General features: G+C 47.4%; 1 protein-coding gene across 1 annotated transcript in view; it reads right to left on the bottom strand.

Annotated features, from left to right (window-relative positions):
• CNTNAP2 (contactin associated protein 2) overlaps window positions 1-27,328 on the bottom strand; it is a 1,133,692-nt gene that overhangs the window by 115,088 nt on the left and 991,276 nt on the right. The window contains exon 18 of the mRNA XM_045087941.1: window positions 22,678-22,811. Within this exon, the coding sequence (XP_044943876.1) occupies window positions 22,678-22,811 (134 nt within the window). The remainder of the gene's footprint in view (window positions 1-22,677; window positions 22,812-27,328) is intronic.

Genomic DNA, 27,328 nt, shown 5'->3' with positions numbered 1-27,328 from the left:
TCATTTCCATTTTGAAGCCACAGTTGGCCTGGGCAGGGCTGCAAGGGACGTCACCAGCCTTGCTGATGATCTGGGGTGACACGGAGGAGCCAGGAAGGAGCAGAGAAGAGAGACTGAGCAGCCAGGACTCAGCCCCCGTCCCCCGCAGGAGGCGTCTGCCCCACCAGATACAAAGTGACACAAAATATTGCCCCAAGGGCGAGGTCGTGTTTCCGGGGCTCTGGACAAGGGCCAGGGATGTCCTGTCTCATTGCCTGACCCTTTGTTTTGGGGACTACGTGGAATTAGCTTAGACACACTGAATTCAGAGCAGGCCATCTTGATGGATGTTTTTATTCCCCGCTGAAGGCCGGCCAAGAGGAAAGGCCACTGCGAACAGACATCAGGGGCGAAAATAACCATCAGCTCATCTCTCATCCCTGACCCGTCTCTCCCCTTCCCTCCCCTCCTGAAATTCCCATGGATGTTACAGGAGAAAGAGTTTGAAGAATAGGGACCATCCTTTCTCTCCTACCTTAACCTCATCTGCCTTGTGGGGTAGGGGGAGGGTCCACAGACTGTCCCTGCAGGGCTCAGCTGTTCACAGCCAAGAAAGGGAAAGAGCATGGCACAAGCCCCACCCCCGAGGTTCAGTCACTTAAGTGTATTGTGCCTCCTGACTCCCAGTCCCGTGAATGGAGAAGACACAGTAAACGAACACGAGAGTGGGAGGCAAAGCAGTGGCGTTTTTGTGGGTTTGCCACCAGCCACGGGGCTGTAGTCTGTCCTTTCCTGTCCCCTGGCTAGATGGTGACTCTCTGAGGACAAGGACTGAGCTCTGCCCCCCCGACCTGGCCCGCAGTGGCTTCAGAAACCCGGAGCAGTGAGCTGAGCAGACAGGGAGGGAACCTTTGGAGCTGGGGCTGTTCCTGTCCTGCAGCATTATTTAGTCAATCTCCTGGCCCTTCTAGGACCCACGTGAAATGGGCCTGTATCATCTTAGGTGCTGAGCGTTTAACACATGAGTCATCTCTGGCGCAGCACATGGATGTGTCTGCGAGCACGCGTGTGTGTTTAAGGCCAGGAACCCTCGATTTTGGTTCCATCAGAACTGGGTTCTTTGAGGAGGGCTCTATGGGTGACCCAGTGGTGGGAGCCCCCGAGAACCTCACAGCCACCAGGTCTGGGTGAGTACGCCCGATTGCACACTTGAAGACGGATGGCTGATCTGTGACTCTGCATCTTTATGGTTGGGGACATTCCCTGCTGTGCCCAGAGCCTCTGGGGGTGGACGCTGGCCCACTACTCAGTGTAGCCCGGTCTGGGGTCCACAAGCGCCTCATCGTGGGGGCCGGGCTGCTGGCCTCTCCCCAGCCCATACAGTCAGGCCAGGGGACCGTCCCTCCAATTCCAGGAACAAGCAGGGTTGCGGAGGGTCGGGGGCCCCCTGGGATGCTGATCCAGTCAGAAGGCACACTGCCTTCTGCCTTGATTTGGGCCCATATGGCACATAGATACTTAAAGAGAAGAAAAAGGCCAAGGAACAGCTTCCTCTGCAGCAGAACCGTGGGACGCACGAGAACCAGCCAAGCTGCCCTAACTGCTTGGTGACGAATGGCCTGGATTACAGCAGCCGGCCTCCTCGAGTGTGGACTTAAACAAATAACTCAGTTACCTGCAGGGACATGGGCTGGGGAGCCTTTGCGTCTTCAGGACAAGATCAGAGGAGAAGGTAGCGTCTTCCTAGAGCCATGAGAGGAAAAGCAGAGCGTTCTCTCCCTCCCTGTTACCCCTCTGCTCTGACCCTAGTCAGCCTCTCCCAGCTCAGTCCTTCGGACGCACCATGTTGTCTTGCCCGCGCTTCACTCTGAGCTTTCAGGTGCCGTGTCCCTCCCCCGCAAACGCTTCTGTTCTCCCTTCAGCAGACACGATGCAGGACTTCTTAGTCTGGAAGTTAGTATCTGAGCACTCACCTTGCACTGGTCCTCCTCCTCAGCACCGGGCCCTGACGAGCCGGGCTCAGCCACCGTCGCCTTAGCCCCTTCCCTTAAGCCTGCAGCTGGCTCTGGGATCCTCCTACTCCAAGACAAAGCAAAGGAGACTTTGCCTCCACAGCTAGGAATGATCCAGCTGAAGCCGCTCACCCCAGGCCTTTCTAGAATGGAAAACACCTTGCACATGGGAGCTGGGGGTTCTCTCCAAGCATGAGCCAGCTGGCCGTGGGGAGGCACAGAGAACAAATGGCCGGTCTTTATTGATTTTCTCTCATTACCACGCCATCATCCCCAACACCTGGTTTGCTACGGCCTCGTTTCTCTTCTTTGGAGGGTGGGAAGCGGGGAGACTTGCTGTCCTGTGAAAGTCTCTAGGGGGACTCTTTCAGTGGGAGAGAGGAGATGTGTTCTGCAGGAGGGAGAACAGGGCTGGGAGCAGGTCCTCGCTCTGTCACTCAACAGCTGCTGACATCCAACGTGTCACAAAGACTCCTTGGACTTTAATTTTCCATTTATAGAACAAGGAGTTTGGGCCAGATAATACTTCAGCTTCCTTTGGGCAGGTCTTGCTACTCTGGGCCTAACAAGTAGTGTTTTTGTGGAAACACGCGTCCCTGGGGCTTTGAGCAGACTCCTGCTAAGACGGGACTCCCAGGCTTAACTAGAAGGTGTCCTTCAGCCCATGATTCACGGATGCCAATCCTAATTAGGGCGCAGAGTGGGAAGAAGGGCCACCCGGGCTTTCTATAAAGCTGAGGCAAGGTTCCCTCACCTTTAGGTCCTAGACCCACACATCCTAGCCAGGGCCATCTCTGCCGTGTGTATTTAAGTGGCTCCTCGTATTCAGCCGCGAGTCAAGACTTCAAGTTCACAGACTAGAAGAGGTAGCATCAGCCCGGAACCAATACTAATAAACTCAGAAGGAAGGTTCTCTTCCAGAAAAGCTTAAGGCTTAAGAACTACAGGATTTAAGACACAGATCCTTCCTTGCTTTATGTGTGAGTTATTTCTGTTTCAGAGATGTCAGGAGGTTTCACTGATGGCTTGATAAGCAATTTGAAAATGAAAGGCTGATAAGTCCTTACGGCCTTTGTCCTTATGCCATCGTTACTATGGTGATGTAACTAGTACAACAGATCTGCCTCAGGAGGTTCAGTGCGACTGGAGTTTTGTGGTATTGATGCAATTAAAAGATTTAGTGAGTCTATTAGGTGATTTATGTTTATATAAAAAAATCCCTCACCATAATAAAAAGGAAAAGAAATTAGCTCTCAAATGTTGATCTGCTTCCCCTAGCCTAACACTCCCCCTACTGGAAAAACACCGAATACTATTTAAAGCATAAATTGTTAAACACACACACACACACACACACACACAACTGATTTTGTATCAATAAATATGTATCGTCTTTATAAATTTCAATGAATAAGAGAAAGTGTTCTCCTTTCATAGCTGATATAGCATTTCTTGAACAGCATTCATTTTTTAAAAGCATTACTTATTTGTATATGAAAGAGAGCATGAGTGGGGGTGTTTGTGGGGGGTGGGGGTGGGGGTGGGGGTGGGGGTAGGGGGTGGGCAAGGGGAGAGGCAGAGAGAGAAGGGGAAGCAAACACCCCCTGAACAGGGAGCTTGATCCCAGGACCCCAAGATTATGACCTGAGCTGAAGTCAGATGCTCAACCAACTGAGCCACCCAGGTGCCCCCACCCAGCATTAATTTTAAAGACTTTTACAGGAGGAACGACCTAAGCCCTATACAGTTTTTTCAAAGAATCTGGTCAGAAAATCTAGGTTTTGACTTGCAACATGAGAATTCAAAAGATAAAGGTAAGGCTTAATAATCCGTATCTGAACTAATTTCTAGTAATTACACCTCCATGTTTCTTCTCAGCGATCTAGTATGAGTATAGCTCGTGGTTTCTATACACGTTCATATAGAAAGTCACTTCAGTAACCATTGAATTGAATCATGACATATAGTGGGTGGTTTAGGTAATAATTTACATCATTAGCGTCAAGTAAATCATTTCAGATGACATATTTTCCTGAAGAGCTCAAAGCAAAGCACATTTTGGGAGACTGTAAAAAGACTTTCCAGGAGTAAAGAAAAACAAATAAATGGTTGGTAAAAGAGAGAAAAAAAAACAAAGAAATAGAGCACGAAGCAAAATTAGAAACAGTTGGTTTTGAAAACAGGTATTAACATGTGGCTGAAAGCATATAATGTGATGGCAAACATTCTAATATTTAAGTATAAAGGATCATGAAACACAAATGAGAGTAATGATGGGGAACAATGTCGACAGGACAGACACGATGGAGGCCGTCTCTATTTGAGTCCTTATTAGCCTCGTAATCTCAATCTGTCAAGCATGTGTTTTCAGGGGTTGTTTAAATTTGGTTCCTGGTGGATTCTGGGTGAGTCATGTGGGGGATTGTTAATGAGGCCATCAATAAAGATGATGTATTAGGAAACATCTGTCTAGTGAACTGATAAATAGCAAAACTGGTGGTAGTCTGGTGTGGCTGATGTTACTGGTGTCATATTGCTTATCTGCTGAGGTTGGGACTGGTGGGAAGTGGGGGGCTTCTCTGATGGTTAGGTTCTCAACATGGCACCCTCACTGGTCCAGAGACAAAGACTTTATTTGAAGATGAGCACCTCCCGAAAGGATACAATTGATCAGATCTTTGGAAGTGAGCATGCTCCCTAGAGCAGCTGGCAGCAACTGCCCATGCACCCTCCTAAGAAGGTTACACCTGCCCAGCTGTGCACCTGTCCTGTAGGCATTTCGGGCATGGGCTACTGATGATCATAGTGTGACCTGACATGGAGGGGGTTTCCCCGTGGGAAAAGGGAGACCCTGGCATAAGACTCTAGTTACCCCCTGACCTTATCTCCTTCTAGGACTCCTAATACCTAATGCCATGCAAGGACTTCCAGGCGATTTTTTGTCCAGCTACTGTGTGAACTGGGCCAGGAGTGAAGCTGAAGCTATGCGTAGGGTTCCAGGGGATTTAAGCCTGAGCAGCTGGCAGGATGAAGTAGCCATCAGGTGACACTGGAAAAGCTACAGATGATGCGGGTTTGGGTGGGGGTGGGGTGGGGGAGCAGGTATGGGGGTGAGATTTGGAAATACTGGGTTTGAATATTTATAGACAACCAGCAATCAGAGTGATGTGTGAGAGTCTGGGGTTCTGGGAGAGGTTCGGGTTGAGAGAATAATTTGGGATGCAATCACCAAAGGAGTGAATAAAAACAGGAGCGAGAAAAGGACTGCAGTCTGCGCACAGAAGTGCACCAACCGAGGCAGGGTAGGAAGGATGGGAACAAGCGAAGGAGACTGAGCCGAAGGGCCAGCCAGACAGGAGGACACAAGAGCAGGGCAGCGTCCTGAAAGTCAAGGGATCACTTGTGTCGAATATTGCCCTAAAATGGAGTAATATGGGAAATGAAAATTAGATTTAGTAGTGAGGAGGTCACTGATGATCTTGACGAGGGTAGTTTTGGGAAGTGGGAAAAGCATGGCTGAGAATCAGTATAAGAGAAAATAGGAAAACATTCACAGCACATGCATCTGGTTATGGAATTGTACGCCAACCCTATAAAAAACGTTTGTAACTCAGTAATCAGAAAGCAAGCATTTCAACAAACAAAGGAGGCAAAAGATTTGAACAGGCATTTCATGAAGGACTTGCCAATGGCCAATAAGCACATGAGAAGTTGCTCGACACCACTAATCAGAAGGGAAATGAAAATTACAACCAAGATGAGATAGTACTGTGCACCCACTTCAGTGGCTGTGATGAGAAAGACTAATACTGTCAAGTGCTGGTGCATGTGTGGAGCAACCGGAACACTCCGGCTTTGCTGGCAGTAACAGAAAACAAGCTAAACACATATTAACTAGAGAGCCCATCAATTCTACCCCCAGGTATTTACTCGGGAGAAATGAAAAAAAATATATATGTCCTGTGTGTGTGTGTGTGTGTGTGTGCAAATGTTTGTAACAGGTTTGTTCATAATATTCCCAAACTGGAAATGATCCACCATTTTTCATCAAAAAGTGAATGAATAAACACAATGGTGTTATATCCATAAATGTAAGACTTCCCTGCAATGAAAATACAAGAAGAATGGATCTCAGATGATTACACAGAGTAAAAGGAACCAGTTGTAAAACATTCTACACTCTATGGTTCCATGCATATAAAATTATGGAACAGGTAAAAATGAATGTGGAGTTTTAGATTTACTTATTTATCTGAGCGAGAGCGAGCGAGCCGGTGGGAGGAGCAGAATCTCAAGCAGACGCCCCGGTGAGCACAGAGCCCAGTGGAAGACTCGGTCTCATGACCCATGTGATCATGACCTGAGCCAAAACCAAGATTCAGAAGCTCAACTGACCGAGCCACCTACGTGCCCCTGAACATGTGGTTGTGTACACATGGAAATAGAAATTCAATGAGTGGTTGCTTGCGGCGGTTGTTGGAGGGGATTAACAAGAAAGGGGTTGAGGGAACCTTCCAGGGTGTTGGAAATGTCCTCTCCTTGGAGTGTGGTCTTGGTTACCTGGGTGTGCACATCTGTCAAAACTCCTCAGTTGGTATACTGCAAATGCGCATTGCATTTCATGGATCTGACACTTTAATAAAGGTAACTGGGAAAAAGAAATCTCTATTTCCAGAGCACTGGAGACTGGAAGAAGGTGACCTGAATCGGTGAGCACAGACATCTCCAGGAGTTTTATTGTTAAGGAAAACAAAGAGATGGGGGGAGGGAGGTCAGGAGAGAACTTTGCGTTAAGGGAGAGAAATACCCATGTTTGTTTGCTGATGGGAATGAGCCAGTGGAGAAGGAAGACAGATGTGTCCTACCAATGCCCTTGTAGGCAAGGTGGCTTTTGTGGAAACGCGTAGGTACCTGCTTTCAACAGAACTCTCAGGACAACTTAATTTTCCTGTGTTCTTTTCTGAACCTTCTACAATAAATAGACTTAATTTTATAATTAGAACAACATAGTAAATGGCTTTTCAATCAAAAGTAGAATGTGTTCCATGTCTGGTGATGTCAGGCAGGGACAGGTGGGAATTCCAGGATGGATCACCAGGTTTTGGACTCAAAATTTTGATTCTAAATTCATCCTAGCCAAACTCAAGTTCATAATTTACATTACAGGATCTAAGGAAGAACTTGAAGAGGACTGTGACAATGACCTTTGTTCTCCTGTCTAGGGAAGGAGGTATGGAAGGAGATGCTCACACTCAGATATGGGGAACCCGAGGGACCAGGAACTTTGGGTCTGCTCCAAGTCCACGGTGCCCGTCGCAACTGTTCAACTTAATACACTTTACCATGCACAAGACACCACGCTCGGTGCTATTAGAAAGAGAATTTCCTGGGGCACCTGGGTGGCTCAGTGGGTTAAACCTCTGCCTCCGGCTCAGGTCATGATCCCAGCATCCTGGGATTGAGTCTGGCATTGGGCTCTCTGCTCAGCAGGGAGCCTGCTTCCCTCTCTCTGCCTGCCTCTCTGCCTACTTGTGATCTCTGTCAAATAAATAAATTATTAATTAAAAAAAAAAAAAAGAAAGAGAATTTCCTGACTCCCTGCAAGGCTAAGACTCCCTTTCAGTCAAGCTGATTCTATGTTATTTTTAAAGAAATGAAGTGGTGTTTTCTATTATTGTCATTCTCCTGACCCAGGGAGCTAATGGTTTTCCTAAGTAAATGGCATTCATCGAGCAATGATTCTTTGCCAGGTTATGTTTTATAATACTGAGAGAAAATTTAAATGCTCTATGTCTAATCAGACTAAAGCGAAGGGCTTTACGGTCCGAAACCCACATAACAAAACAGCATTTTCTTCTTTATTGGCTGGTCTTCCAGGTGTATAGGTTTGCTCAAATTGTGGCTATGGAATGATTCTCAAGTGTGGGGTGTTTGAGTAAAGCAACCTCAGGTGATTTTACTTTATTGATCTTTTTATGCACTGGCTTCAGTATTTAAATGAGTCTGAGTTTGTTTCTTTAATGGTCTTTCAATAAAGCTTACGCTGACCTGTTCCTATTGCAATCACGACACTGTTATGGCAGAAAAAAACTAATAATAAAAATGAACTCATTTTATGTGGTTGAAAAGGTTACATTTCTATTGATTTTAACTGTAATACAGTTAAAGTCCTTGATATTAAAAAAAGAAAGAACTCCGCAAACACATCCTTTTTGGTACAGAAGCTCTATCGATATTACTTTGCGTGTAGGTTTTGGCAGCAGTGACAATATTCAGGATGGAGTCTAAAAACTGGCTTTATCAGAGGACGGATAACCACAGCCTTCAGACTCCGTTCCAGGTGAAAGAGCGGAAAGGTGCCCCAAGAAAATCGTTATATACAGCGCGACTTCAGACCGTGGTGGTGATGCCACGGATCTGGAAGCTCAGTCTGATGGCCAGTCCACCACTGGCTTAGAGAAAGCAGTGAAGCTTGGCTTTCTGGAAACACTAACGTCTTTTAATGCTGTGCTTGGAACCTGTTCCAAGAAGCAGGAAGTGGGGAGGCAGGGGGGTTGGCAGAGGTGGTGAAGAACAGGGGCAGGGAAAGACAAGGGGAAATGATGTAGGACACGCGAGGAGTCTTCCTGTGTGTGTGTGTGTGTGTGTGTGTGTGTGTGTGTGTATCTGCGTGTGCGTGTGAGAAAACCGTCACAAAATGGACTGAGGTAATTCTCAGCTTTCTTCCCTCTCCTCACTATCCCCTTCATCAATGTGGCATCTTGCATTTCTTGAAGGTCAGCTCTAGGTCAGATCCCACCTTCGGGAGGATTTATACGCATTTTCAATTTTATACACATTATTTCAAGAAAACTGCCAAGAAGCCTGTGGGCCCATAGTCTTGTTGTGCCCTGTTTTGCATTTGGGAAAACTGAGCTCCTGGGATTCAGGTACGATGCCTAAGAGGATGCAGATCCTAAGAGGTACAGCCCTGAGGTCTGTGGGGCTGAAAGTGTAAGCTTCTCCATTGTGTTGGCCTGGATCTCATACCACAGCAAAGCTAGGCTTCCAGGATGCCCCCAGCAGGTGCACAGGTTCTGACAATGAAGGGAAAGCGGGGTCGCCCCAGTGTCACCTCCTCCCTAGGTCCTTCCCTCTTCCCATTTTTACTACATCTCCTTCGATGGGTCTTCTGATCTCTATGACCCCAGTGTCCTTGGCATCCATCTCCGGGAGGACAGGTGTGCACAGCCGGCCCAGACGGTGGAGGCTAGGGGAACCCATCAGCCCTTTCACTGCCGCCCTGCAACCCTGCATTTGTGGTGTTCAACTACTGCGGTTCAACCCACAAGCGCAGGTGGCAACCATGGGCCTGAAAACTCAGATCCTGATGTCATTTTCAAGGGGAACGCAGAGTCAGGCTGGTAGGATGGGCTCATTTCTACGGTCTGTTCTTCCAGTGGGACTTCCGCTGGTGGCCCTGGGGTGACAGTACCAGGAGGATGCTTGACGGAGTGGCAGCTGTTTATTGGATAGATGAACAGAATTTTTATTCTCTTCCACTCCTTTTTTTTTTTTAAAGATTTATTTATTTGGCGTAGTGGTGGGGGGGGGGGAGGGGATAGGGCCGAGGGAGAGAATCTCCAGCAGATGTCCCGCTGGACGCAGAGCCCAATGCGGGGCTCGATCGCACCACCCCGAGATCACCACGTGAGCCGAAATCAAGTCCTCGCTTAACCCACTGAGCCCCCCCGCGCTCCCCTTCACTTCCTTTTTGATGCTCTTCCTTCACTTCTAGAACTACCGGCCTGGACCCCCTCTTCTACCCACAAGGATTTTGTGTTCCCGTCCCCTCCAGCATTCGGAACACATTTCCTCAGGTCAGACGTGCTGGGGGGCGGGGGAGGGCGGCGGCTGGTTCTTTTCCTTCCCTCCGTGGTGGCTGCGGGGAGAACCCGCATCAGAGAGGCCCCAGGAAGCAGAGAGCATCACGCAGTGCGCGGCCCGGCCCGCACCCCTCCTTCGTGATGAGCTCGACTCGTTCCCAGACCCAGTCACTCGCAAACACTTCTGGGGACCCTCCAGCGTCCGGGGCTGGGGGCAGGGTGCGGAGCTGTGAGATGTGCGTGTGCAAGCCCCGTCCCTGGGTCGTGCCCTCGGAACACGACCACAGGCTCCCGTTTGTGTGAGCAACACCACAGCCGGCTGCCCGCTGCGATTTAACAGACCCGAAGGTCGGGTGCACAGCCCGTGCCCCTGGATGACGGGCAATGAGCGTGTAAAACGACAGGTACCCCGGAGGGCACGTATGGCATGGAGCACCGGGTGTGCTGCATAAACAATGAAATTTGGAACACTGAAAAATAAAATAAAATAAAATAAAACAAAATTAAAAAAAAAAAAAAAAGACGACGACGACGACGAACCGGCCCCCAGGCCAGCATCCCTGTCCGCCCGCTCGGCGCCGCTTCCGGCGACTGGCCACTAGAGGGCGTCTCGACACAGGCTCAGGACGCGCTCGGGCCCCACCGGCCACCCAAACCCCCACGCCCCAGCCCGGGGCGCTTCTGTCTCCTGAGCGGAGAGACGCGCAGCCTGGAACCCTTCAGAAGCTCAGACCGCATGCTGAGATGCATTTATTTTTCAGAGACGAGACCCATCTGTGCGGGAGAAAAACCCGCCTGCAGCTCCCCGTGTTCGGGCGACAACCAGCTTGGCCTATTGCACTAAAAACCAGCTTCGAGAACCGTGGTCCCCGCGAGAGATTTCGGCGCCCGCGGGTGGGAGCAACAATATGATGCCTGTCGGGCTGGACTTCTGTTTTCACGCCGGACAAAGCAGAAATCCAGGAACCTTATGTATCTTCTTGAGAGATGCTCTATGGGCTTCGTGGGCTGGGGGGTGGGGGCGGTGGGGGGGGGAGGGACGCACTTTCTGGCCTTGGGTTTGCAAGCCTTGCTGTGTTGGGGAGAAGGGGAGGGAGGACTGACATCCCAAACCCTACACCCCATCACAAACTGTCGCAACTGCTTTCCTGCCGAGCGGTAAGAAATGCAAAGTGCAGTAAACACAGTCTCCCGGAGCGGAGCGGTGCAGGTCTTCTCTGGCCCGGGAGTGCATAATGCATCTGCAGATGAAATTGCTTTCCAGAAGAAACGAAAAACTGGGAAGTGTTGACATATCCATTAAGAGTCTTTTTCTGTTTCACATCAGATGAGTTGGATGGGTTGAACTTATTTTCTCGTTAGGTTCCTCTGTATAACTTTTATGAATTGCAGAAGAGCAAATATTGAATCTCGGCAGTAAAAAATAAGTAAGATAATGTGGTCCTTGGACATCCCCCCCCAACCCAGCTTCCCCTGCCCTGAAAACCTTTAAGGAACAGCTCAGATCTTTTGGTGAGTCTTCTCTGATCTGTTCCTCCCACCCCCGGGGATGATTAATTCCCCCCTTTCCCGTGCTTCCCCAGCACAAGAGCACACTTTGATTGGCCCTTGGTGCGCGTCTGTGTGATTGATGGCCTCTCCTCTGGACTGTGGCTCCTGGAGGCAGCCGCACGTTGCCTGCAGAAACACTGGGATTTGGTCTGTGGGTTGAGCTGCGAGCCATAGAACAGGAGCGTTGATCCTGATGGGCCCTGTTGATAATGACCCGACAGCGGCTTCCTCACTTGTTTTGCTTTTAAGAAAGAGGAGGCAGCTGGGAAGGAAGGAGGGAAGGAGCATTTACTGGACGACAGACGATGCTTGATGTTTTCATGTGTGTTTCCACTGCACACACACACCCCGCATTGAAACAGGCAGCCGCAGTCCCATTTCACAAATAAGGCTACGGAGTTCGATAACTTGCCGGAGAGTGTGGAGCTGTGGAGTGGAGGAGCTTGTCAGTAAGGGCTCCTTTTTCTTTATGTTTTAGGAACAGCCTCTGAATTGGGCAATCCCGGTCCATGGGGCAGAGGGGCTCTGCTTAGACCCACCCACCCCCTTCCCAAAAGGAAATCTCCTGTTACATGCCTTGGCCCTGTTAGCAGCCCAAACTGCTACTACCCTCTGCAGCTATGTGCCCTTTCTTTCTTTCTTTTTTTTTTTTCCTTTAATTTTTATTATTTTAGAGAGAGCACACACAGGAGCACAAGCAGGGGGAGCAACAGACCTCCCACTGAGCAGTGAGCCCGATGGATGTGGGGCTCGACCCCAGGACTCTGAAATCATGACCTGAGCCGAAGGCAGATGCTTAATGGACTGAGCCCCGGGGAGCCCCATCTACATTCTGTTCCTATGATGTGCACGTTGTTCGAGTAACTTGTTACGATAGTTCTGGGTGGCAGAGCAGGCCCCTCCACCTGTGGAAATGACACGGACAGGGAGGACAGCTCTTGTCTCCTCGCAGGACACACGCTCCTTCCGTTTACGGGCTGCCCCCCCCACCTGACCCATCGTTGGCTACTGAATGTCATCTCTTTAGCAGGTGCGCCCGCATGCGTGTTCTCCATGTGTCTTTTGAATGACGTTGGGCTCATTTTGGTTGTTCTTCATGTCACCGAGAAGCCTCACGGATGGTGCTGGTGAACAGCGGACTTCATCCGCATGGGGCTTGCGGAATGTTTGCTCTTTGGGACTTTCCTGTCACAGGGTGGACATGCGTAAGAGGTTAATGCCAACCAGACGTCACTGTGCGAGGTTCTTGGCGATCCTCATTGGGCTTCAAAGGTATGAAAAGCGCCTTGTTAGTGGAAGAGTCTAGAACCATCTGGACAACACTTCGTCTTCCTCAGCAGGCTCTTCATCACACATCTTCACTGTATACCAAGGCCCTGTGTCCTTGAACCCGGTGCCCGCACCTCTGCGTATAGAGATGGTCACTGTCTGAAGCCACGGGAGGCCTGGAAGACAATGGCAGGGGAGGAATCACGGGACTGGAGAGCGGTGCCTCTTCTTTTTTGGAGACACTTCACCAACTGGTCCTACTTTCTCGTCAGAACTAAATAAGGAAAATTTGCTGAAATGCCCTTTCACGGGCCGAGGACCCACAGCCCAACCTGAAACCAAATTACGAAAAGCTAATGAGGCCACGAGGCTTTTGATAGGTGTCTCAATTGGGAATTGGCTGCTCTAGACACATGGAGATACTGAAAACAAAGCAAAAATTAGGATACTTTGACTTACACAACAGGCCAAATGAAAGGGCAAGTTTCCAATGTACATATCCTTCTCTCCTCTCTTCCCAGGTATCTCCTGTGGAATTAAACCACCGTAATGATATAAGAAACTAATAAAATATTGACCTGTGCCCTCCACAAAATTGAACATAAGTCAGCGTGCCACCGGAGTGGAAAGTGAAGTGGTCGTGTATTTGCGGGCCTCCCGGTAGAGAACGAGTGAAGGGTATCAGTGCTGCCGGGACAGAAGGGCCTCGGGCTTTCCAGGCTCATCATTATTCCTGCTGTGGCCCCCGCTGTCAAGCACGCCGCTGGCGCATATCCGAGGCTGTGGGTTCATCCATGCCGAGCAGATAAACACTAAATTAGCCGAAGGGAAGAACTTACAGTCAATGTTAATTCCAAGAGCAAGGCCTTAGGCGAGCGAGGTCAACTTTCTTTATTTATTCCGACATCCCTAAGAAGATATAATGTTTTGAAACGGTGCTGTTTTCTTTAATAAAGGCTTGAACCACCTCGGATGTTAAAATTTTCAGGAGCGTTTCCATCTAGATGCTTCTGAGTGTTGTTCTTTACTTCAGAAAGTTCAAGGGTAATAAAGGCACACGTTTTTAAATAACTCAGCTGAGTTCTGCTGTCTAACTCCTGTCCAGGCTCCATGATTCCACGGAAGAGAAGGACGCTAGCATGGACGTGCAGAAGGCTATGTTCACGCCGACCTGAAGAACGATCTGGAACTCTTCTGGGGGCCCTCATGATGGGCGGCCAAGTTCTTGGTCACACAGGTATGTTATGATTTTATGGTCTCCCACCGACGTCATTAGGTCATTTCTTTTAACAAATGTGTTTTCCCATTGCAGTAAATTATTCTTTCCTGAGGAGACTATCACTGAGCTTGGCATTCCAACATTTTTGAATATAATTTTTGAATATAATTTTTCACGAATCACAGTAGGTTTTGAATTTTGTTTCTTGTTGAGCAGAATACAATTCACGGTGTGTTTCCAAGGCTTTGGATCATTAGTGCTGTAAACCTGAGACCACGCTGCACGCGCTTATCCGTATATCGTGTCTGTTGCCCAACAACACACTATAAACATGGCGCTGAGTCCGTTGGCTAACTTGGTTTTCCAGGTAGGCGGAGGTATTGGCCTATTTAGGGAAGGGTCTTCTGCTGCGTCTGACCACATCAACTCAACAGGCGTGGAGTCTGGGCTCGGGAACCAGGTAGACCTGGGTTTGGATTTCAACCCCTCCTTCCTGACCTGTGTCTCAGCAAGATGCGAATAAAGAAAGGCAGGTGTCTCACAGGAGTGTTATTTACTCAGTACGGCCTGGAAAGTACCAGAGACAGGTGCACAGTACGAGCGAGAGATGTTGCTGGCTTTTGTTGCTAACCACGCTACTGTTATTCATATTGTTATTTCCTTAATAGGGTTTTCCTTTACAGGGTCGAGGTGGAAATCCTGGCATTTTTATTGATATTTTTGAGAAAAACTATGTTTAAACCATGTAAGTTCTTTCTTTCTCTCTCTCTCTCTTTCTTTCTTTCTTTCGTTCTTTCTTTCTTTCTTTTTTAAAGCAGCTCTGACAGTGTGTCGAAAGCTGCTCCATCAACCTCCTAGCCTACAGAGATTTTTCACACGCGTGTTTCACCTTCCGGCCGCAGGTGGCATTTTCTGAGCCATGGAGCGGGTCATCTTACTGACCATTCCAAGCTGCTCTGTCCACCCTTCCTGTCAGAACAGTTTATAGACAAGCATGCCACTTGCTCTCTCCCATCCGCTGCCCTCACTGACTAAAAAAAAAAAAATAAACCAAAACCAAAACAAAAAAACAAAAAACGCACGAATGCCCAAAGACTTACTTTTATTTAAAACTCTTAAAATTTCTAAAAAAAGCTGTATGTAGTTATCGTATTCAGCCTGATGAGTCTGGAGATAAGCACCTGGGAAACCATTACTAAAATCTGTGAGTTGCTTTAGTTACTGTAGCGGATGTCACCCAGACTAAGGCGTGCACTGGCCCCGTGAAGCAGGGCGCTCCTGTAATGGAAACCTTAGCCAGGTAGCCTCGGCGCTACGGTCAGGTGGCCTGGGGTGCAGAAGTAGACGTCAGTGGCTGGGAAGATACACAACGATGGTAGGAGATAAACTAGTTTTTCAAACCGGTCACCTCATGAAAGCCGGAAGGCAGACTTCATGCTTGTGACCTGTAGCTTTTGGGAAAGTGCTTTCAAAGAGCTGTGAATGACTATGGCTGTCATTTGCTTCCTGCTCCCTAAGTCAAAGAAGAGAATGGTTCCGAAAAGAATCGGCTGGTTTCTCAACATCAGTGAAAGGAATAAAGTCCACAGATTTACAGCCTTACACCAGAGAGGAAGAAACCAGCTGCAGGGGGGCACCTGGGTGGCTCAGCGGGTTAAGCCTCTGCCTTCGTCTCAGGTCATGATCTCAGGGTCCTGGGATCAAGCACCGCATTCAGCTCTCCGGTCAGTGGGAAGCCTGCTTCCCCCTCTCTGCTTCTCTGCCTACTTGTGATCTCTCTCTTTGTCAAATAAATAAATTAAAAAAAAAAAAAAGAAATCAACTGCAGGAAGAATTAGCCAACAAGACACATGAAGCTTTCTTAGCTCAATAGATTGGCTTAGTGCCACAGGGGAAGGTAAAATTAGTGTCTTTACTTTCCACCCAAGCCTTTTGTTTCTGGTGACCTCAAGAGAGCTGCCATCACCTTAAGAGAGAGGCATGGGCCCGTGGAAGCGAATGATGACTTATGTCCACGGTTTATGTCTGGGAATGGATGGAGGGTTTGCTACTGAGCATGAAACTCATGGAGAGCACACAGATCAGAAGCCAACTCAGGTTTTAGAGGAATTGTATTGACAAAGAAACCAATACAACTGGTTGACAAAAGACTTGTAAGTGTGAAACAACCCTGATTGCGATTGACAATTGCAGGAAATGGACCTTTCTGGACCCTTCCTTTTGCCCTGCTTCAATGAATGCATCACCTACAACATCAATGCAGAGATGACCCCGGTAGGTTATGGCCCAAGTACAGCCTCCTGGAGGACAGAGTCATGGAGGCCACACGAATTAATGGACAGAGATTTGGTTTAGTCAAGAACTATACTCCCCCTCCAAGGGGAGGGCTAGATGGGTGGTGGGTGTGGGTCCTTAGAGTGCCTCCCTAGCATGGTTTCATCACTACTAGGGACCACAGGACTTTGCTTTTCTAAAAATATCTAAGTGAGACCTTCATTGGGTTAAACCACTGAGGTTTGAGGGTTACTTTGTAGCAGCCACTGGTGCTGTCCTAACATTTGCATCCGTTCCTCTGTCCCTAGCATGGAGCAGAGTGTTTGTTTCCGTTGATTACTCTTCTCCGACCATTTTTAGGGTTCCTATCAATATGCAGCTCCATTAGCAAGCTCCATTAGTGACTGTTTTTATATAATTTTTAAAAAAAATTTTATTTATTTGACAGAGAGATCACAAGTAGGCAGAGAGGCAGGCAGAGAGAGAGAGAGGGAAAAGCAGGTTCCCTGCTGAGCAGAGAGCCCGAGGCGGGGCTCGATCCCAGGACCCTGAGATCAAGACCTGAGCTGAAGGCAGAGGCTTAACCCATTGAACCACCCACGTGCCCCTGTTTTTATATAATTTGATTGCAATCTGATTAATAGCAGGTAAGAAATTATCATCTTTATTTTAATTTAAAAGATAGAATGCAGTGATTTTTTTAAAAACTTTTTTTGAAAATTCCTGATGAAAACAACTGAAGTCACATTCTTTGTGGTACAAGAATCAGGGACCTAATCATTTGTTCTTAAGGACTTGAGAGTTTTTTTTTTTACAGGTCCTTAATTTAAAAAAAAATTTTTTTTATTATTATGTTCAGTTAGCCAACAAAAAGAAGAAAAAAAAAGTCCTTAATTTTGCTTGCAGGAGAAATCTGTTAGCCTCTTCTTGGCAATGACGGGATGGCCCTCCAGTTAGATGAAAGCCAAAATGAACATGACATCCTTACCATCTGTTCATTTGGTTTTGGGAGAATATAGACTCTGAGTGTCTGTGCCAGAGAACATATCCCTGAGCTCTCTATTGTTTAACTTCCATCAAAGCCCCCGAATATGTCATAGTTATTCTAAGAATGTGTAGTTTATTCATTTTTTGGAGCTAGTTTTACCCTTGGATAAGGCCAGAGTATCATAAAGCTGGGTCACGTCGGCCCCTCCTCCCCTTCATGGGCTCATCACCCCTCCTCCAACTCCTTCTGGAATTGTTTGTACTGAAATCCAGTTTTTAAAAAGATTTTGAATGAGAGCGAGAGTGAGAGAGGGAGCATGAGCTGGGTCGGGGGAAGGGTAGAGGGAGAAGCAGACTCCCTGCTGAGCAAGGAGCCCAACAACCCGGGCCCCAATCAGGCCCCCAGGATCATGACCTGAGCTGAAGGCAGATGCTTAACCGACTGAGCCATCTATGTGCCCCTGAAATCTGATGTTTAAATTATGCCTGACTTTCGTTAGAGTCGCTACATTGATCGGCCTTGTGGAAAACACTTTTCCCAGGAATGCTTCTCAAGGCACTGTCCGCTGCCTTTCTCAGGGCTCACCGTGTAACAAGGAGAACCAGCAGCCTTGACTATCACTGCATTAAAAAAAAAGTCTGAAGAAACAGAGCAAAATCCCAAAATTTGTAATGTTCAGCTGGTAAATACATATTATTCTTCTTTGTGCTCTTGCGTATTTTTGAACTATTTCATACTAATAACAATTATTGTCATTATTGTTGTAATACCACTCAAATTCTTCCCAGCCACAGGTAATTTCTTCGTTGTTGTAAAGATTTTAAAATTTATTTGAGAGAGAGGGTGCATCCATGTGCTTGCAAGCGGGGGGAGGGGCAGAGGCCGAGGGAGACTCCCCAGACAGACTCCCCACTGCGTGGGGAGCCCGATACAGGGCCTGACCCCAGGACCCTGGGATCACAACCTGAGCCGAAATCAAGAGCTGGACGCTCAAGGGGCAGAGCCACCAGGTGCCCCTGAAGGCATCCGCTTTTAAAGCCTGTGCCCAGCCTTCCAGACACTTCGCTACTAAGGGATGGTTAGGAGCACATGGGGACGAAAGTGGGACTGACCTAGGTCCATCTGTGTTTCGGCAGCTTCCCATTCTTAACCTTGAGGCAAGTTATGTCAGATGATCTGAGTTTTAGTTTCCACATCTCTAAAACGGGGACCCTAACCCTGTGCATCCGACACGGTTCCGGTGAGGACGGAATGAGAGGACGTGTTTGACATCCTCAGCTCAGCGCGGGGGACACAGCGAACACCCATGTATGTGAGCCATGCTCATGGACCTGACATTGCCCAAGGGGCCCGGGCTAGGGGCAGCTTCCTAGCCAGCAAATATAATCCAGGGCATGGAAGAAATCCACGTATACCTTCGGGACTTACTCCCGCTCCCGATGTCACTGTTCTGACCGCCCGCGAGCCACCTGACGTCCCTCCAGCAGTGGGATGGAGGATGAAAAGAAGGGAAAAGAGCAGAAACAAGCTCGGGACGGCAGGCAGGCAGGAAAGCGAGAAGAAGGGCTTCGTGACCCAAGACTTTGAAATTATTCCTCGTGATATTTGGCTCTTGGCGTCATCTGATGGGCATGGATTTTCATCGCCTACAGGACTCTCTCAGGTGCTCCCCGCCCGCCCGGGGTTTGTCTTACATCTCGACCGGCGGGAAGCCTTCAGCTATGATCCCTGGTGCAACTGTGAGTTTTCATAAATGACGCCACTCGAGGGTGGTCACGGGCTCTGGCTCGTGCCGGTGTCTGATGACTCCTGGAGTCAGCTCCTCATTATCTATGTGGAGATTGGGCACTTGGTGTTTTGGCAGCAAATGTTTCATCCAAGGTCAATTTCCCTCAAGGGCTCAGCACCATTTCAGACAGTCTGTGCTCAGGGAATGCAAATTAATTTAATGTTAGCTTTAGCCAAGCCCAGCTAGGGAAGTAAACCTTCTTTTAAAAACACCGTAAACACTGATAAACATCGTTGGGATGATGTGCTGTTTGTGCATGTATATATAAAATGTGTAAAATTTCACCTTAATTCCAGAGGCATCATTCCACAGCATTTTATATTCAGGATTGAATTTGCCTTATTTTTTGTTCTTTGATTAGAAGTGCATTTTAATTTGAAATTATCTGAATATCTTTGTCATTATATTTTGTTATACAGTTGGGGGCTCTCAGAATGGACGGAAGATATCTGTATGTTTCCTATTTTTATTTGATTATAAAAATGCAACATGTGCCCCCTCAGAAATTGCCACGCACGCTTATAAGAGAAAATGAGGAAATACAGAAAGCTCTAGAGGAAAACATGCCATTTATAATCCCTCCACACAGAAATAACAAAGATGAACATTTTCCTGTTATCTCTCCCACACATTCCTGAAGTTGTAGAAGTTCTTAAGATGAATTTGTAGATGGCTTCCAGAAAAAAGGTCAGTTTCTAGTGTTCTAAAGGCACCTTCAGATTTACCTGCATTCTCCACAAGGCCTTCCCACCAGAAAGAAAGCAGGGCAGGGAGTCTCCTGACCTGCTTTTCCATATCTTTTCTTCTGCCATCATCCTAGCTTTATTTTCTTTATTTTCTATCTGAGCTGGGGTGGAGAGGCGGAGAAACACCGGCGCCCCAGCAGCCATGAGGTCTTTTCTGGCTGAATTCAAGTGGGTTGAGGCATCTGGCTTTCTAAACACATCCAGACATTTCAGTGCAATTGCATTGTTCTATACGACAGAAGGACAGAGGGCAGGACCCTCCACCACACTCGGTGTAATTCCTGCGGCAGAATTCCATCCATGATTTCGGGGTGCTTCCCGACTCTATGCTGTTCGTAACCTCAAGGCATGGCACAGCCCATTTTCACCCCTCTCGAGTCTTTTTTTCTGGAACCACATTCCTGTTCTTGTGGAGGATTCTCCCCAGTTCCCTCCCTCACCCCCAAGCATCTCACTGGGGCTGCCCAGCATCACTGTCTCTCCTTCCAACAGGTCAACACACAGCACAAGCCAGACCAATCACAGACCTTCCCTGAGGTTTTGAAATGAGAACCGAGACACCTTCTGGTAGCAGAACTGAGACGTGAGTCTGGCCCGTGCCCCTGTGTTTGCCTTCTACCACATGTAACAGAGGGAGCCTGCAGGAGGAGGTACTGGCCCCGTCCTCATAGAGGGGCTGTCAAGCGGAGATAATAGAGGGATCAAGGCACGGAAGAGGGAGGGGCGGGAGCTTCTAGTCTTCACTGTAGTCCTCCAGGTCCCCTGGATTTTCTTCCAGAATATTAGTTTGCCGTTTCTTAAATTCCATGACCTACACTAGGAATTCTCCCTACAAATGAGTTCCGAATTGGTTTTCAGTCACTTGCAACAACAAGAACTCTGAGCAGTAGAACCGGACTCCCCCCGCCCCACCCCCAGCCCTCAGTCTCCTGCTCTCTAGACTTCTCTGGCTTTCCATGCCTCAAAAGCCCCAAGTTCCTAAAACAGCCTATCCCCCCCCCCAAACCCCTCCCTCTCTCCCTGTCTTCAGGGCAATCTCTAATTCTGTGGCAGGTAACAGCTCTGATTAGGCTCATATTTGTTCTTAAAGGGTTGCTGATTAGGAGACACCTGGGTGGCTCAGTCGGTTACGCATCTGCCTTTGGCTCATGTCATGATCCCAGGGTCCTGGGATGAAGCCCCATCTCAGGGGGTTCCCTGCTCAGTGGGAGTCTGCTTTTCCCTCTCCCTCTGGTCCTTCCCCTGCTTGTGCTCACTTTCTCCCTCTCCCAAATAAATAGATAAAATCTTAAAAACAAAAACAAAAACAAAAAAGGGTAGCTTGCTAGTTCTGAAGAATCCCCAGTTGGCCGAATGTGCCAGGAGGGGGCTGCCTTACCTGTCTTTCCTCTGGACCTCATTTTGGGAAATATACCCAGAAATGGCTCTATCAGCTCTGGTCCCCCCTCCCACTCGCCCGGTCCTCCCCTGTGGCCGTGGCTTCCCCCAGAGACGGAACACAAGCTGGGGGAGTGGGCGAGGGAGAAGCAGGCTCCCCGCTGAACAGGGAGCCCGATGCAGGGCTCGATCCCAGGAGCCTGGGATCATGACCAAAGTCGAAGGCAGAGGCTTAACCGACTGAGCCACCCAGGCACCCCTCTTTTTAACTTTTAACATTATTCTGTAATACCGCAATAGCAAGAGACGTCACTTGAAAAGAGGTGACAGATGGCATGGGTTAAAATGAGGGAATGTTTCTAATTAAAAGCCAATACACATTATGAAAAAATGGTACAAAACCTCCTAATCCTATAATGATATAAAGTGTACCCCTCCTGGTCTTGCTGGCTTTCCGGAATAAACCTGGTGTTATGGTTCAAGATGGACTTGCTTTTGCCCAGGACATAATCTGCAGCTTCCCAGATGAGCCAGGCACTGCGCTGGGCTCAGGGACCCTGTCCACCACCGCGGGGCAATCTTCTTTACACCCATTTGATTGATTGCACGAGAAACTGTAACTGCACGTTGTCAATTTCCTAGGAGAGACCTGTCCTTAAAATACCCTCTCGCATTTCCTGCTAAAGGCCAAGCGTAAACTCCGTATCAAGTTATGAGTTTGACGTCCACCGCTGCTCAAACACAGACAGGACTTGGGCCCTTTCTTTGCAATCCGAACTTGCCACAGCAGCCAGCCGAATCCGAATGAGGTCTGACTGTGCTGAACCCCTTCCAAATGGCACTCCACTCTCTGACAAAACAGTATCCCCCTGCTGTTCTTTTCCCTGACAGGTATCTATTTTGAACTCCTTCTAGAGAATGCAGTGACAGTTCCCATCCTTGATCTTTTGGCTTCGTTCCCAGGGAGACTTCCTCATGCTATGTTTTATTCATGGTGCCTCCCAGGCTGGTTTCTTCATTGTGAAAATCGGTGGTGGGGGTAGAGACAATCAATGAACCTGAAATAAGACTGGACTGTCATAATAAAACCATCCCTTTGTGTGCTGAAAGCCTACAACCAGAGTCTGAGATTCTGGGGAAGGTCTGTGTTTTGAGAATATTTCGGGCAAAGCATCCACAGAGAAAAAAAAAATAGTTATTCATATTGTGTTGGAGTAGCAGAAGTAGGTCAGATAAACCAAAATAACCTTTGCTGGGAAACATGATAAGCTTCAGACATCTGAGAGCATGGAGAAAAAAGATGGTGTGATAGATAAAAACAGGAGGCCGATAGATGTGTGAGTCTAAAAGCAGCGAGATGCAAGGAATACACATAGCAAACATTTATCCCACCCTCTCCCTGAGAAATGTCCTCACTGTTAACTCTGTCATTGTCTTTCCTTTAGTATCGATACATGGTTCTACTTCCCTGGTTAGGACTCTGTAGGAGAAAGTGTAATAGGCATTTTACACTGAAGCCCCCAAAACAAAGCCAGCGCCCAAGTACAAGAGAGGATAGAGACTGTAATACAGTATCACATCCACTCGGTGAGCGTACAGTAGGTATACCTTGAGAAATATGGTCCTCTCGTGCCGGGTGATGTTAACGCTGTGGGGTTGTCCGTTGGCCATGTTCCTATGATCTACATCAATGTTGTAGGGCTCCCTGGTGCCGCCCAGGTTGTACCGAATCTGCAAGCTTCCTATAGAAGGAGAAGAAAAGAAATTCTTGTCATTTCTTCGCTCTAGGTTTCACTGGATGGTCAGGCTTGCCCCCCTGGCTGTCCACCAATACCCCGGCTGCTCTGAATTCTGACTCGCGCATTCAATGGCATGCTGAACCAGAAGGGTTAAGAGCACTGGGCCCACAGGGGTTTACAGTCTACCAACAGTGAGCTACCCAAGACCATCATCTCCAAGCTGAAGTGGCAGATGATCCAAGCTGGGACTCTGGCCTGGGAAGGAGGAGAACCCATACAATGTAGGACTGTGGGGACGCCTGCAGACGGACAAAATGCCATAGGAAATAAAAAATAAATGCTGGATGCAGGGATGGTCTCACGCCGTCTGCAAATTGTGACATTCGGCATATAAAAGAATCATGAGCATACAATATTAAAAATAAACATAATTTACAAAAGATAAATACATGGGAATTTGGGGAGGCTTCACTGAGACCAAGAAAATGAAGCGACAAATTTTATTCTAGGTTAGAGATTGCATCAGTCCGAATGCAAATCAAAGAACGATGGGCTTCCTGGGCCCCTGAGTCCTCACTGCCCCTCCGTTCCAGCTGACATGGCCTCAACAAATGATTCTGTTTTTCCTCTCCATCTTGCTTCTCCCCATTAACGACAGAAAATATTCAGTAAGACTGATATAATATTCTAGATCCTGTTGTTAATTAATCTGCACAGCAAACATAACTTGTATTTCTTATTTATGATTTTTAAAGACATCAATTTTTTATCTCATTTTTAACTCAGATTACAATCTTCATATTAATAGTTTCGACATCCCATAGCTTAAAAACGAAGCCAGCAACCTAGCAAGAGTTTGACCCACTAAATCATCTCACAGGGTTTTTGTTGCCTCTTTCATTTTCTGTCTTGAGGGACAGAATGGATATCCTGATTTAAAAAAAAAAAAAAAGATTTATTTATTTATTTGACACAGAGAGAGCACAAATAGGCAGAAAGGCAGGTGGCAGGCGGTGGGGGGGGGGCAGTGAGCAGGCTTCCGCTGAGCAGAGACCCCGATGCGTGACTCGATCCCAGGACCCCGAGACCATGACCTGAGCTGAAGGCAGAGGCTTAACCCACTGAGCCACCCAGGCGCCCCGGATATCCTGATTTTTAAGTCGTGAAATAAAACATGATAATTAAAACTTAGAAAGTAAACAGAAGAAAAAGAAAGAAAGAAAAAAGAAAGAAAGAAAGAAAGAAAGATCGATCGGTCACCGGAAATCCCACCACCGAGAGATAACTACGCTAAATATTTGGCAGCGTCTTTTCCCAGAAATTGATCATGTCCATATGTATCCATATATACACAAATAAAAGCAACAATTTCAAAACACTGCCCTCCCTTAGTGAGGCCCTGTAGCATTACACCGGTGGTTTAAATGTTCTATAAATATTCTACCGTGTCCCTGGAATTGAAAGCAGTGTACATCAGTTCAATAAAAATTTAACAGTATTTCCTAACTTTGCTTTCTGAGCAAATTTGACAAACCTTCCCTGTTTCTCTGAGTTTTACCTTAGTTTTTCATCCTAGATTTGTTTATTTATAGCTTTCGGTCAAGCGCTGCTGATTTTCACCTCCTGGGTGTGTCTGAACTCTCTCCTTAATCTCCATCGAAGCACAGGCATCCCTTGGCACCCGGGGTGCCCTGGGTGGACCCTAGGGGAGCCCTCTTCCTGGCGGATGCAGCTCTGGCCGGAGCTGGCTTGTCTTGGCACCCTGGTACTGACCACGTGGTTTCAGGGACTGGGCCGCCACCAGCTGAGCCTCACCTGCGTCCTCTTTGCCTGGACCACCTGATCCGAATCTGTTTCTCCTTAACAATGTCACCTCTTGGCCTCATTTCATCGTTAGCTGAATCCCCCCTTTCTCTGCTCGTCTTCCCTACCAAGCCCAGTCAAGGAGAGGTCTTACCGGCACTTTAAACACATCATATGCGAAAAACAAACTCTTGACCTTTCCCCCCCAAAAAGTATTCCATCTCAATTTTCCACATTTTGGTTAATGGCTACTTCAACCTTCAGGCTATTCCTGGCAAAAGCCTTGCCTCCCGTCTTCCTCCGACATTACACATACAATCTGTCAGCAGCTCTCTTTGGCTCTTTCAAATATACCCCGACACGTGTCTTTTCATCCCCTCCGTGTCTACCCCCAGACCTAGCCACCACCACCGTTTGTCTGGATTACTGGACTCCCCGCCATACTAACAAACCTCTTTGCTTCTGCCCTTCTCCCACATCCCTCCCCCAACCCAGCCTCTGCCCCCACATACCCACACCCTTCTCAGAGGGCAGAGCGATCCTCTGCTCAGAACCCTCCATGGCTTCCTATCTCAACCAGAGTAAAAATCATAGTCTGCCTAATAGCTCACCAGGCCCTATATGAGCTTGCCCTATTATCTCTGACACAATCTCTTATTCTCCTCCTTGCTAACTCCTCGTCAGTCTTCTTTAGCCTCCTTGTTGTTTCCTCAGAAGCCAGCATGTTCCTGCCTCAGGACCTTTGCACTGGCTGGCTCTTCTGTCTAGGATGCGCAGTCCCCAGTATTCTGCATGGTGGACTTTTTAACCCGCTTTAGATCTTTGCTTAAATATCTTCTCAGTGATTATTTCTGTGACTTCCTCATTAAAAGAAGAATTTACCCACTCTTTTCCCTTAGCCAGGTCCTCCCTTTTCTGCCTTATTTTTTCCCCAGGAGAGTAGTAAATTTTGTTTATATTCTCTGTACTTTATTTCCAGTTCCTAGAATAATGCCTGATACTTAGTAGCTGCTGAATAAACATGTCTATTGAATGAATGAGTGACGGTCTCCCTGTTTCTGTGCTTTTTTTCTTGCAGAGAGATTTTTTCAAAATGCCTAATTGATAATGCCACTGGGTCACTAAAAACTCTTCAAAGCCTTCTAGGTGTTCATATGATGAAGACATACATTCTTAATGTAATGTATGGTGCCTTGTCTGATTTGAGTTCTGCGTGTTATGTTATTTTAAATGATGCCATTTACTCTCTCACTTTTTACATTCAAGCTACCTTGGACTTATGTTATACCCTAGAAAATACAATTCTTCTTTCTACCCCAGGACCTTTGAATACCCTGCTCCCCTTTTCTGAGATGTCTCTTTCCCCACTCCTTGGTATTTTACCTTATTTTTTCCCTTTACCCTAATAGTATTAAAAACAATCTATTGTTTGGGATTGAACAGGAGGTGATTAAACGGTTGCGGGGCTATGTGCAGAAGAACAAGTTGACTGTTGAGTTTTCATTCCCTCCTTCTCCTTCTTGTGTTTGGGCTGCATATAATCGCAGCCAGTTTTCTTTAATATACAGCTGTATTCATTCATCATTTATTTACTCATTTCTTCAGAAGATATTTATTCAGTGCTCATGAAAAGCACCGTTGAATCCAATTTTTCAAGGCCTGAACGTGGGCTGTCTGGCTGGCATCAGTGCGGAGTCCCCCTCTAAGACCCAGGACCATCTCCAAACCCTGTGTCTGGCCCTGGGGATACAAAGAAAAGAAAGACCAGGCCCCACCTTTGAGGACTAGAGGTCGGAGGAAATAATAATCATGCAAAAAACAGACATTTTCTGCCCTATTTTCTTTGTCATTGTTCCCATTACGTTCCCCAGCTCATTAAAATCAGTATTAAGCTGTTTTCATTATTTTTTCTCTTTTCTGGCTTTCTTTCTTTGTAAATATGATTTAAAATTTCTGTAACTGCCTCACTTAATGGCAACTGCAATGATTTGCTTTGAGAAAACAGACGAGTTGGAACGTTAAATTTATATGTAGTGGATCTCCATAAACAGTAATGGCAATTTTCTTGAATAATAAAATTTAAATGATATATTTATTCCTTTCAAATAATAGTACCAGAGAACCACTAAATGGCAGTGGGAGAATATTAATATTTTCCATTAATATAAAATATTATTAAAATGGAAAAATACTTCACTTCCTGCATCTCACGTTCATCTCCCAAGTGAATTAAAGCGGTTATAAGGGACGGCTCTTTTATTGGCTACAGCAAATAATGGGCTTAACAGATTTATTCTCTCCTGGCCATCATCATTATCATCAGCAAACACTTACGGGGCACCTATCGTAGGCAGGAAATGTAGTGCTGGGGGCTTCTCATCTCCCTGGGAAGACAGCGAGTATTTATAACAAGGACAGAGAACAGTACAGTAGATGCCAAACAAATGCCAGGGAAAGTGAGCAGAATGGGAGTCTAAAGTAAGGAGAAGTCACTGAAACGAGGGGAGACTCGACCTGGCTCCGGAATGAAAGGCAGATGTTAGCGCCCAGAGGCAGACGCAGCAAGTCCGGGTACCAGAGCACGGTGGTGGGCAGGGGCACGGTGTCGCGTGAGCTTGGGGGAGAATGAGGAGGAGCAGGGCTGGGTGGCACTGAATACGTGGCATGGCAGGATGTGGATTAAATCTGTGGGCCGGGGCTGGTAGTAACGGCTGACG

Source organism: Mustela putorius, unplaced genomic scaffold, assembly GCF_011764305.1.
Source record: "Mustela putorius furo isolate JIRA1106 unplaced genomic scaffold, ASM1176430v1.1 tig00001680_pilon_pilon_pilon, whole genome shotgun sequence".
In the NCBI taxonomy this organism is placed as follows: Eukaryota; Metazoa; Chordata; class Mammalia; order Carnivora; family Mustelidae; genus Mustela; species Mustela putorius.
The sequence above is the reverse complement of the archived record's forward strand: the minus strand, read 5'-3'. Positions and strand labels throughout refer to the sequence as shown.